The sequence below is a fragment of the Corvus kubaryi genome, unplaced genomic scaffold, assembly GCF_017639235.1.
Source record: "Corvus kubaryi isolate FWS band 111438036 unplaced genomic scaffold, C.kubaryi_AGA036_p1.0 136, whole genome shotgun sequence".
Lineage (NCBI taxonomy): Eukaryota > Metazoa > Chordata > Aves > Passeriformes > Corvidae > Corvus > Corvus kubaryi.
In genome coordinates this window covers 7,208,871-7,221,619 of record NW_024580670.1, presented here as the reverse complement: position 1 = coordinate 7,221,619, position 12,749 = coordinate 7,208,871, and the positions used below count along the sequence as shown (strand labels likewise).

The 12,749-nt window shown below is 44.7% G+C and overlaps 1 protein-coding gene across 12 annotated transcripts in view; it reads right to left on the bottom strand.

Annotated features, from left to right (window-relative positions):
- Nucleotides 1-12,749, bottom strand: part of CADPS (calcium dependent secretion activator) — a 210,514-nt gene that overhangs the window by 112,390 nt on the left and 85,375 nt on the right. For all 12 annotated transcript variants that reach the window (XM_042015159.1, XM_042015148.1, XM_042015248.1 and 9 more), the window contains exon 7: nt 1,188-1,299. In XM_042015159.1, coding sequence (XP_041871093.1) covers nt 1,188-1,299 — 112 coding nt within the window. The remainder of the gene's footprint in view (nt 1-1,187; nt 1,300-12,749) is intronic.

Genomic DNA, 12,749 nt, shown 5'->3' with positions numbered 1-12,749 from the left:
TGGCATTTTTATGAACAGGATTAACATAAAACCGTGTTAATCAGGAAAAATGTTGAATTGACACAGACTCTTCCTTGTCAAGGCACAAACAGTCATGGAGTTAGCAAGAAACATCCCAACAGATTAGTCCATAATTGGAAATACTGTACTTGGACACGCAACAGGATCAGTGGCTTTCCTGACCATGCATTTCTTAGCCATAGCCACATAGACAGGATGGAGAGCAAGGAGTGCTGCAGGACTGGGCAGAAAGAGCCCAGCTGCCCCTGGAGATCACTTGGATCATGCTGAGCCATGACAAGTCCTCTTACCCTGAACTGATTTTCATGGAATCTTCATCATACTGATCTCAGCCTGAGGAGCTGAGGAAGGCACAGCAAGGAGTTTGCTGCCACTTATGCCTGGGGCCAACACAAATTAAACAGCTGCACAAAATCCATGGAGACAAGTGAAGTGTCCCAAAGCCACAGGAAAGTGCCATCCACAGATAACTCTGGAGCTGCAGGCGGCAATGATCAAGGGCCACCAGTCCCAGGGCACTGGTTTAGGGACCACAGGCGAGGGGCAGAGATGGGGTGGGAAGATTTGCTCTGCAGCCACTACCCTGGGAATCTGAGCTCTTTGCTACTAACACCATTGATGGGAGCAATGAACCCTCATGTTTCACCCCCCAGTCCAGCCCCACTGAAGCCACCAGTTCAGCCACCATACATCCCCAGGGAAGAAGCCACAGCTCCAAGCCTTTCGCAAGGAGTACTGCAGTCAGTGCTTTCAAAAGCTCAAACTGTGCACCAGCTGCTCAGTAGATATGAGAGAAGCTTAACATTCCCTTGCCAAACTTAAATCCCCTCTTTTTGCTTCAGCATAATCCCCTTTTCTGCTTCAGGAATGTCCATTTCCGCAAGCAACTTTTAAGGCTTTCTGGACTGCCAATATTGCACACAAGATCCTCTGCCTTTGCTCAGAGGAGGCACAGCCAGCTGAAATGCTGCCATTAAAAACTCACAACAAAGACAGCATGCGAGATGCACTCCTTTCCAGCAGTGCAGAACTTGCTTTCTTTCCCCCTCCTGAAGCTTGGCAAAAAAGCAGTGCATGTTGTGCTCCAAAGATATTTCTGTACAGGAGAGATTTCTCTAGAAAATCAGGACCAGAAGGAAACATCATTAAACTCAAAATCTCCTTACCCTCCCAAGCTCTTTGTCCTCCAGAGCCAGCACTCCTGTGCTCTCCGTGAACAGCTTCACCTTCACTGCAGGAAGCGCATGGGTTGTTGTGAAGTCTCCTTGGGTACCCCAGCTGTGAAAAGAAAGAAAGCAGTGTTCAGCTCAGCTGGCAGGTCAGCAGCAACACTGCTTGAGCACGAAATAGTTAACCCAAAATATGTCTGACACAAGCCAAAGTGGCTGGGTTGTGTGAGTGACAAGGGCATTAATTATCTTCTTTGAGAAATGAGGGACAGATGTTTGGAAAATGCATGATGGTCCTTAGGGGGAAAAAAGAGAGCATTAGGGAGCAGCATGAAACCAAGTTTAAGAGAACTTTCTTATTTAGAAAGAACACTATGTCTCCTGCAATGCCAGCCTGTGTAGTCACAAGAGAAGTATAGGATTGAAGACGTCTGCACCCAGGATGTCTGTAATCACTCATGCCTATGCTCCTCTCTTGGCCAATTAACCTCTCCTTTCCAGGCTGAGAGTGAGGTTTGCTTTTTCTGAAGAAACTGCAATTTAACCTGGGTCACCTTCCAAGCCTCAGCCCAATCCAAGTTTAAGTTCAAGTCATTATGTCTGGAGTAATCCTAGATTGCTAGGACTACAGAGCAGGACACCAGCTCCTTGTGGGTGGGACTGCAGTGGAAGTGCAGGAAGACGCCACCTCTGCAACTACACCATGATCCACTGTCTACTATTTGTACTCCATGAGTTCCATGGCTTGGAAAGGAGTGGTATGGAGGCTGAATTATCCATAGCCTCTAGACATGCATGTCTCTAGAGAACATCTACAAGTTTCTGCAACCGCAAGTTGCCCAAGTGCACAGAGAACATGAACTCACTCCATGTGGGACCCTGCCAAAGAGCATGGCATGAGCAACACCTCTGAGTGATGTGGTGGAACACACACTGCAACCCAGAATGCTGCAAGTCAGATGAGAGATTACACCATAACTCACTAACCACTTCTATTCACCCTCACTCTGTTAATGACACTTTCTCACTTTAGGCTGTCCTCAAACTAGATCCTCTGCTGAAGAAAGGCAGTTCCGTTGAAAAGGCTCAGAAGACATGGTCCAGTGACGAGATGTTCCTCAAAGATAAACACCAAGCACCAGGTTTAGCATTTAGAAAGTGATCAGAAAAAATAATTCACTTCTCCTTGTGCTCTATGAGTATGGGTTTATGCTTTGCTCCCCACTGAGCAAACCTTGTCTAACTGAGCTCAGCAGATAAGCGTGTTCAGCACAGAGCTGATTAACAAACTTGGGTTCCTCATTGGCTTTGCTCTGAAGCTTCCTCTCCTGGTATCACTGTTTCACATGTTTTGGTTTTTATGATGATGCATCAAACTGCCATCAGTGCCAGAGACCAGAAGTTTGGTTTAAATTATCTACAGCACTATAGGTCCAGTCAGGTCCTCTACATCATATCTTTTTCATGTGTGAGCCATCAGCTACCTAATAAATGTTTTAAGGGCAAGAAGAAAGAAACAATTTTCTAATCACAGTTTCAGGTCACAGGTTACGTTTTCTCTCAAAAAACTGCACTGTCACCAGGAGGGAAAGTAGGAAGATTATATTGCTTTGGGTAAGAGGCAAAGTAAGAAAATATCCAACCTTACACTGTGTATTTTGACAGCATCTGCTTTGTAGAACTCATATCTCTGTTTACTATTAAAAAGCTCTTATTTGTTGAAGCATTCCCAGACCATATGTTATCAACAAATGTTACTAACCAAATACAAACAGTAATTTTCATTAGGTTTCCTTCATGGGAAGAACATTAACCACAAAGAGAATAAATGTTTCAAATGACAGCAAACATACATAGCAAACCCTTGAGAACACTGGTACTTACATATTCATACCCCCAAAAGCCTTGAAAAGATCTGTGCCAACAAATGGAGACCATCAAAAGTTGAGTTTTGTGCTGGTTGGAACCTGTGGTGATGTCATTAGTTGCCATAGTGATGCTCAGCATAAGGCCATAACTCATGCCACTGAAACATCATTTGTATTCAATCTGAGTACCCAGTTTATCTGGGCTGTGTATTAAATTATTGTTCAGAAAATTAGCTCTGGACAGTAGCTAGGTATTAGGATCTTCTGAAGGACTAACAGTGTAATGGTTTCATTTCCATATTTAATCACTAAGCAGGTTATCACTGCAGGAGTTCATTTGTTGGGAAAGTGCATTGGGACCCATTGTGGACAAATGCCATGAAGTAACCATGCTATCTCGTCCCCCTGAGACAGAGCTCATGCTGACACTTCAAAGCAATAAAACATCTGCAAATGAGGACAAACAAATGTCATTCTGGCCAAAAGGATATACACATATAGATGGATACATACGTATGTACAAACACCCCAAAAAAGGTACACAAGCAGAACAATTCTGACAGTACTTCCTCAGTCAGGACCATATTAACTATCTGAATCCTGCCTGAACCCCTCAGCTCAGCATTTCTTATTGCCCAGTGCATCCCAGAGTCTGGAACCGATAAAGAAATGCTGCTGTGCATAGAGAATTTACTAGAATCATTGCCCTATTTATGGAATCTGTGCTGTTCCAGTGCTATCACCAGGATCTACTTTTGTCTCCAGGGTTTCTACTTAGGCATCAAACTTAGGATAAGCAGCTAAACTGTTCTGGCTGCAAAGTGCCAGAGGTTGAGATATGCCCCAGGTGCTAACTTGACAGATGCTGACCCTTGTTTTACCTTTTACAAGCAAAGTAAGGAGATCATCACTGTAGACTTCGTGTCTACAGATTCACCTAGAGGTGCCATCACAGTTACTGACCAAACAGCCTAAAGTGCTGGCATTTTATCCTGAATGGAACATACAATGACACATATCAAGAGGGTGTGAGTGGCCAACAAGGAAGAAAGGTCAGTTCTTGTCTCCCATTACCTCCACAGCCTCTTGGAGCTCTTGTAGGATGGGCTCACCTGTCTGATTTCAGGAGCATTTGGGAGCTGTCACAGACACTGCCCTTACTGGCACATGAGGGGCAGTGATGCCATTGCCAATGCAGGTGCCAGGCTGCTCAGAGCTAGCTGCTCTCAGCTGTCTCACACTGCTGATCTGACAAACCTTCAGGTTGATGCTATTCAGTCCTTCCCAACTTACGGCCAAAACCTGTAAGACCAGTCTCCTCCTGTCGATGCCGTACCAAGTTCTTACCCTTTCCTGTCATAAGGTCACTGCAGAAACAACTGTCTTCATCCTGTGGAAGTGCAGTGCTTTACTGATCTTTGTCTGTAGGGCTGAGGACTTCTAAAATGCAGATACAGCAATTATAAAGTTAAATTACCACATAGCTAAAAAGACAAAAACACTAAAACACTGTGGCACTGCTATGTTAAAATATTCAATTAAGATACTATTTGGGATATGAATAAGGCTTGAACAAAATCCTGTCAGGATCCCTGTCCTGACTCATGTATCACATGAAACTAGGCAGGAGTGTCTCTGACTTCAGCTGCTTTTCTTCACAATATCCCACTTACATGACCTAATATACAATTTTCTCAGCTGTCCTTGAGAGACACTGATTTAGTAATTTCTGTTGAACTCTAGTATGTAAGTTCCTCTAAAGGAAATTTTAGCACCCATGAGCTTCCTAAAACTGAACATATACATTTAATACCCAGGAAAATTCATTAAATTCTTTCATTCATATACTGTGGTCTCCAGCAAGTCTGCTCAGCCCCTGCCTAATTTGAAGCAGTCACCCTTCTTCCAATAATGCTCTTGTAACTTGATGTAGCCAGAACACTGATGTCTGTGATTTCTATAAATAATGAACAAGTGTAACTGGTTATATTGCTGGGCCATGAATCAGCCCTGCTAACCAGGCTAACAGGGGAGCAGCTGCAGAGCCACGTGCTTTCCATTTAAATGTCATCTATGACCGGTTCTCAAGCACTTCAAAATTACCAGAGGACACCTTTTATCCCTCTTCAGCTTGTACACAATAAACATAAAAAAATCAGAAAATGAAACTAAAAATGTGTACTAAAGGAGAGCTATGCTGTCCCTCAAGTGAGCTCGCTCCAGGTGAGCATGACACTTAATGGACACAGCAGTATCCTGGGACAGATCTTCTCTGCCAGAGATGTTGCCCTTCTGCCTTGTTCCCATAAATTCACTACTTAAGTAAAAAAGTCTTGCAGAACAATATTCCAACATGCTGGCCAGATTTGCAGGAGTTTACTGAGCAACCTGTTCAGTATAGTTTTTCCAAATTAACCAACTCAGTAGTAGTGCCTGTTCCTCCCAAGCCAGGCACTGGAAAGGTAGGACATGGAGGCTGCTTCCATCCCTGCAGGGTCACCAAAACCAGCAGCAACATCACCCACCCTCCTGCACAGCCAGTTGCCTGTGTACAAGGGCACAGAGGTCCAGCTGAAAGGTCTTTAATATATGTGACCATGTCTGGGACAACAGTTGCAAGGCCAGTTTAGCCTCCCTTGCTGTCCTCTACTGTCAGAGTGGGATCTGGTGAGGCCAGTCTGGCTGCCTCCCTCCTTTGTGCAGTGCTGGTGGAGAGGGTTGTGCTTCATGCACTTCTCCTCATTCACAACCCTCATCTCTCCTCTTCTGGCATGTCTGTGTCCCTCATGGTGTACCTGTAGCTTGGTCTCCAAAGCGAGCTGGCTGGTGAAGGGAAGCTCATCAAGAGGGCAGCACAGACAGCAGCCTGACAGACACTGCCTGGGCTTGGTGACTGCTTAACCTTGTGTGGTGTGATGCTTTCAATCCAGCCTTGGTTTCTTATCTTACCGTGGTGCCCAGTCATGGTCCCTGCTGGATCTGGATCCTGCTCTGAGGATGGAGAGTTCAGATCCCACTTCATCACTGAAGACTGAAATGCTACAGTCTCAATTTAGTTCTTCCAGAAATCCTGTCTAACAAATGATGGTTTTATTTCTTTAGCACATTCCTCCCCTCCCAGAAGAGACCTTTAAATCTTGGGCCATAAATCATGTATGCCCATGCTTGAGCACTGGGAAAAACAGAGCAGAAGCACACCAGGCATTGAGCTAACCTACCTTCATGTAGCACGTTTTCCTCCAATGTAATGCTAAGCTATGTTTCTTTTCTATATATTTCTAGAGACACAAGTGAGGAGGAAAATAACCAGGTTTAAAGTATGTTTAACAGTTAACTATAGATGACGAAGCACACAGGAAAGCTTTTTACTATATTCTCTAATGCTTTATCTATACCAGCCATTCAAAAACACGAACAAGAGGTTGATGACCACAGTTATCAGTGATCTTTCTGAACTTTCCTTGCCCGTACATGGAGGCAGTAGTTCATTATAATTGAGCACACACACAGACTTAGCTCAACAGCAAAACTTGATGCAGAGAAGGCATTAATCCCACCAGGATGAAAATACCCATCTTTTAAAATGAAAAGAGTGCTTGGGAACTTCTAGGAACACCATAAACGAGACAATGGTGAGCCCTTCACAAGCAGAGGTTGGAAGAGCTGACATCTCCTTGTAAGGAGCTGTGCTGGTGAGGCACTGAACTGGCAGGGATGTGGCACCACAGATGTATCCATGACACATGGCAGAGGCAGGTACTCACACCTGCACCAGCTGGGTCACAAATCCATAATAAATAGAAGCGGGGTATCCCAAAGCCTTTGGAAAATATGTACTCTTTGCAGTTCTTGTGGGTAATGGCAATGGATAAGAGGTTTTTCGTTTGTTCTTTGGGACTCGAAAATACCCAAAGGCACAGAAGAATTCAGGCTTTTTTTAGGCACTCCAAGAAAACCCACAGGCTGGGTCACACAGCTGGAGATCTGTGGGATTCACACACAACTCCACACACAACTCTATTTCAGCAGGAAAATGCCATAAACAACTGCCAGTTTGGAGATGCTGTGCTGGGGACAGCTACAAACTGGTTTGTGACTTAACTGCAGTAGAACTACAAACCTCAGTTGAAAACCCACAAATTTAGTGGACTGTACTACTGTGTTCATGTGCCTCAGTCACCTTCTTTGGGCTCCTGCTAGTGCAATAAGGAGAGATCTAATTAAGTCAGTAGAGGTAGGCCTTAATTTGCCTCATCCCAATTTAGAGGCAGCAAGCAGATGAAATGATGTCTGACACAAAGCGCCGCTGTCTTTCCACTGCTAGAAAGGGGTGCTGGAGGTGACTGCTGCAGGTTCACAAAAAAGATTTGAAATTAAAGTCTCAACACATATAGATGCATATACATTGCTCTCTTTCTTAGCACTCAGGTGCTAAGAAAGGCACCTTTCCATTCTGCCTGTAGAAATGCATTGAGAATGGTTTGCATGCATAACACATCTTGATTCCCAAGGGCTGCTGAGCCTCCTCTGGCATTCCTCCCACGGTAAAACTTTGATGTGTTTGCTCACCTTCAAAACAGGATAACAAAAGACATCAGACACAGATTGACAACGCAGCCTATTTTTGTTTACATTTGTTTCCTCCCCTCCTTTTCTCCTGCCAGAAGAGCCTTTCAGTCCCATCCCCTCGGAATAAGCTGAGCTGAAGTGGGAGTGACAGCACAAACAGATTTGATTCCTCCTAGACTTTCCCGCACAGACTCTGCAATGATTTAAAACCCGCTTTCACTGATGCAGCACCCATGCAGGTGCTGACAAGTCAACATTCTTGCAGGCACTGGCTGGCAGAGGTGGCTGTACCTGCCTTGCCTGGAGCCACGAACACCAAGCAAGGCCATGTCTCTGCATGGAGCACCGATGTCTGTTCTGATGGGATAACCCAACAGTACTCTGAGTGAATCCATCGTTTCCCATGGCACCTTAATTCCTGCCGAGCATACAACACTCCCTCTGCTAGAATAGAGCACCACTGGTAAATATTTTGCTTACAAAAAGGGTGTTTGTTTTCCCAAAAATACCACTGCAGAAAGCACTATGGTGTTATTTAAAAGGTGAGCAGAGACAGTGCATTGCTAAGGACTGGGCTCCTTCTACAGCAGCTAAGAAGGTGTTCCAACCTCAAGCATTCCATGATCTATTCATTTTCTGTTTCCACTGTTCTGAGACACAATGTATGTGTCACACATGCAGACACCATCTTGCTTAACATCATGCAGACAGCAGTACCAGATCATCTCTCCCTCCAGGAGCTGCAACTCCCACATCCTCAAACTGGCTACGGCAGCACTACGCTGCCAGCTGAGAGAGAAATATGTCTCGGAGAGCATCACATCTGTGCCTGATTGTGCAAGGTGCAGAAGGAATAGGATAAAGCTGACAGAGACTGCAGCAAAGCAAAGCCTGCAAAGGTCTGCTCTTGATCTGCTTGTGGCTCACACACAGTCCCCACAGATCCTGTTCCAGTGCCAGCACAGGGCACCACAGCCAAGAGGAGCTGCTGAAGCTGAGCGCACAGCTTTAGGAACCCAAAAAGGAATGAACTTTGCTATGCAGAAAATACAGCTTGATTTGTGTTTCCTGAGAATGACTGATATACTGGGGAAGTGTCATGAGGAAGGAAAAAGGGAGGTGGATTTAATCACATAATAGCTATTTATGGCCACGAGATGGCATTCCTGCCCCAGAGATGTCCCTTCTGCCATGCCTGCACCTAGCTCAGGAGCACACATCCCTCCTAGACCGCTGCACCCGGGGCTGGACTCTGCAGCAGAAATCCCTCAGCTGGTTTGGGTGCAAAATTGTGCCAGTGCTATTCACCACAATTTTTTTGGGTATTAACAGGGAAGAAAAAAAAAAAAAAGTTGCATGATTACTTTCCATGATTTAAATGATGACTGCTTTTCAAATGTCCTGAGCTCTTGCTTAATACTATCACGATTACAAGAGAAAAACTCAGCAGGAGGAAATGGAAATGAAAGCCCAGCACTGTTTTACTGGGAGGTCTGAACTGAAAGAAAAATTGCTTTTACAAGGGCTGCCTACTGTATGTGCTCCATCAGTGTATCTGCTTTGGATACAGCATGAGTTTACAGTTTCATTCATTAAATGCCTGTGTGCATTTACTGCCTGTGTCTGTGACCACTTCTTGAATAGGGTGACTTCAATGCCACACACATGCTAATCAAAGTTTCCTTTGGCCAAAAAGGCTCCATTGAACCAGCCACAGAGCTGCTCACTTCACAGAACGATTAAATTCAAATATTATTAATTACTTCTATCAAATCTTGTCACCCTGGAAGAAAGCACAACTGCAGATGACTGCCGTTGGTTAAGGCCTGGTCATGATTTTGGACTTAATAAGGCTATACCCTGCCAGATTTACAGAAACTTAGTATCTCATAAGCAGAGACCACAGAAAAGGAGGCAGAAATCCTCTGCCTGAAAATACAGGTTACTAGTTTGTGCCAACATAATCTAGACTCTCCTTTATAAAACTTTAGTAGAGAGCAGTGAAATGTTTTCTAAATGTAAACAGCAGAAAACAACACAAGATACCCTTCCAAAATCAACTAAAAGGAGGAACAAGAAGAGTGAGACCATCTTTTGTTGTGCCACCACTCACATTTTTGCTGTCCTACATTTTTCTAAGCCAGGATCCATGACAATAAGCCCAAATCCAGCCAGACACCTGGGTTTGCCTTGCCTAACTTCTGACAGCTAGAAGCAAAGTCACACTAGCATCTCCTGGGTCAGTGGGGAAGGGTGGACAATTCTAGCAGGTGATGCCCACCCAGCCATCTGCAAGCTCCTCTCTCCATAAGCATGTCTCGTCCTCCTTGTCCACGTAATGACAACAGTACGTTGCTCCCTTTAAGTGCTTTTACACTTAGTTCTGTGGCTTGTTGGGAGATGCAGCACATTCACAAAGCCAGTCACTCTACCTTCATTTCACAGAAAGGACATCTAAAATGTTGAAAAATCACTGTCAAGGTTGGTCTTCTCATTTCACCATTTCAGAGCTTTGTCCAGACAGCAGCAGGCACAGTGCCAATTCCTTAAAGCGTGCTCTCTAACTCCCTACACTGCTTTGCAGCAATAGCAGCGCCCCCCGTTAAATAATAATGTGCACTACTTGTACACAGCACTTAATAAATAAACCAACAACTGGGCCCTTTCATATGTCTCATCCCCCGCCTTTCCCTGGGCAAATGTGCAGAACTTACACTAAGGCATGGCTTAATTTTTTTTTAGAACACCTACTATGAGCAATAAACAGCATGACTGAACATATCCCAGAACTCGCATTTTGCAGTCCTCCTCTTAATCAAGCACTATTTCAGATCACTGAATCTCAATCTCATTTCAATGTGCTTTTGGTTTTTCCTATCCCCATTTCAAGGTTGCAAGCATAGGAGTTATGAAGCAGATAGGTGTCGATGAAAATCGCCTTGGGCATCATCATGCCTTCTGGAATACTTAAATTTGAATGTATGTGCTATCACAGGAATACATAATTCCCAAGTGCATAGGAACACTCAAGAAATTAGACAGCTGGCAAGAAAAGTAAGACACTCATCTGTGAAAGAGAAGGTGCATGAGCTCAACCCTTACTAGATACCAGAGAATCCATGTGAAAGCAATGCTATGTGTGTTCTAAAAGTCAGGGAAAACACAGTCAGAGCTTGCACTTACTTGATACTGGAAGAAACCAAGTAAAAGGGGTAAGTGTAAAGAAACAAGCCTTCAATATTCTTCAACACAAGCTTTTAGTGCAACAGTGTAGTACAGGACAGCATGGACTGCACGTGAGACCTTTGGGAACAGGGCCACACCTGGGATCACCATCTACAGTCCCAGCAGAGTATTCCACAGCTGTCCAGGAGGCTCCTCCACAGCAGTGTGGCTGTCTGAGTTACAGTCAGAGTAAGAGAATCCCTATGGGATCTTGCCTTTATTCTGGAGAAAAACTCAGCTGCTTACTCTAAAGCAGAATTTTTGTCCCACAGTGGCTGAGCCGGATAAGAACCAGCCCTACAGAACAGCTATGAAGGAGTATCAGAAATGGTTCTGAATTCCTAATTAAAAAGGGTAGTAAATCACTTGCATGAAGACTTGCCATAATAGATCACACGCTTGCACTTGGGTAATAACCTTTTAGTGCATATTTTGCTGTGCTTAATGACTTGTCCAAAGCCTCCACTTTCAGAAATGGGAACATCACAGCATAAATCTCAGAAGCATTATGTAAATACTGTCACATAAAAGGGGATTTGAAGAGCAGGCCAAACCAAGCTAACAGCAGAACCCTTTAGGTGCAAAGTCATGCACAGTCTTATCAGAAAACTGCCTCCTAGGCATCCTAAATGGCTGTAGTGAAGAAAACCTGTGTCAGGGATTTGGACACCACTTTGCACCCTTCAGCCTTAGACACAGGGGCTAAAAGCAACTGCCCTAAAGTCCCTGTCCCTGTCATTGTCACTTCTTAGCCCAGCAGCATCACAGGCTCAGGGCATCTGCACCATGCTCACAGAGACCAAAGCTGAAGACCTCTCCTGGGAGACATTTCCCCAACGGATGCCTTGGGGCAGACTGACCCTCTTCTCTGAGCCTCACCCCAGGAACAAGGACTGTACCTCACAAGCAATGGTGTCTGATTTTGCTGAACTCAATGACTTGCTTTAACACATTCCTAAGGCTCCCAAAGGTTCCCTAAGGAGAAAGAGCAACAAACATCTGCACAGCTGTGAAATGAAGTCATGCGACTGGAAAGGCAATCCAATGAGTGTGGGTAATTAAGACAGCTTATATTTAATGCTGAAGCCAATTAGAGGAGTGAGGAGGAGTGAAAAAAGCAAGAAAAAGCAGCTACTTCTTAAAATTTCCTTTTGCTTTGTTTTTCACCCAGCATCATGAATTTTGCTTACACAGGGCTTAGCTAAGCATGCAAACCTAAATATGAATGTTTGCTTAAAACTGTGTAGCCACATAGGACCTGTGCCTGAGCTTTGCCATGTATGGAAGAGATGTACCAGGCCTGGCAACAACAGCTGTACCGAGGGATGCACAACAAGAATTAAACTCTACTCTCACTCACATCAACATAAACCCCTTTAGTTTAGCAGAGTCAAATTAGTTATATGGAATATTCATCTGGAATTTATGCATCTCAGAAGGACTTTTCTCATTTTACCACTGGGGAGTGTTCATGGCATCTCCCAACAAACCACGGCAGCAAAACACTGACAGTGACAGAACACTCCTATCACACTCCTCTCTGTGCAAAGCCATTGGGCATCACTTGAAACTCCAGGGCCTGAGGCAGGGGCTTCCTGAATGAAAAGACCAGATTTTCCCCTTCCACAGACAGAGAAAGCATCCCCATTTGCCAGCCTCCCTTCCCACAGGGCTTCTCTCTTTGCTGCTCAGTGCCCATCTCCCAGAAGGAGAAGGCGACTGAACAGCACTGTGGGAGGATGCTGTGCAGGTCCTGTCTCTCTTCATGGTCAGGCAGCGGGCTCTGATGGATGTGGCACACCAATTTGAAACAAAAACTGTGGCTGAGTGATAAGCTTAGAGGTTTGGTGTAGGGATGTGAACAAGAGCAGCCTGTTGCAGCAGAGATAAGCAGCAG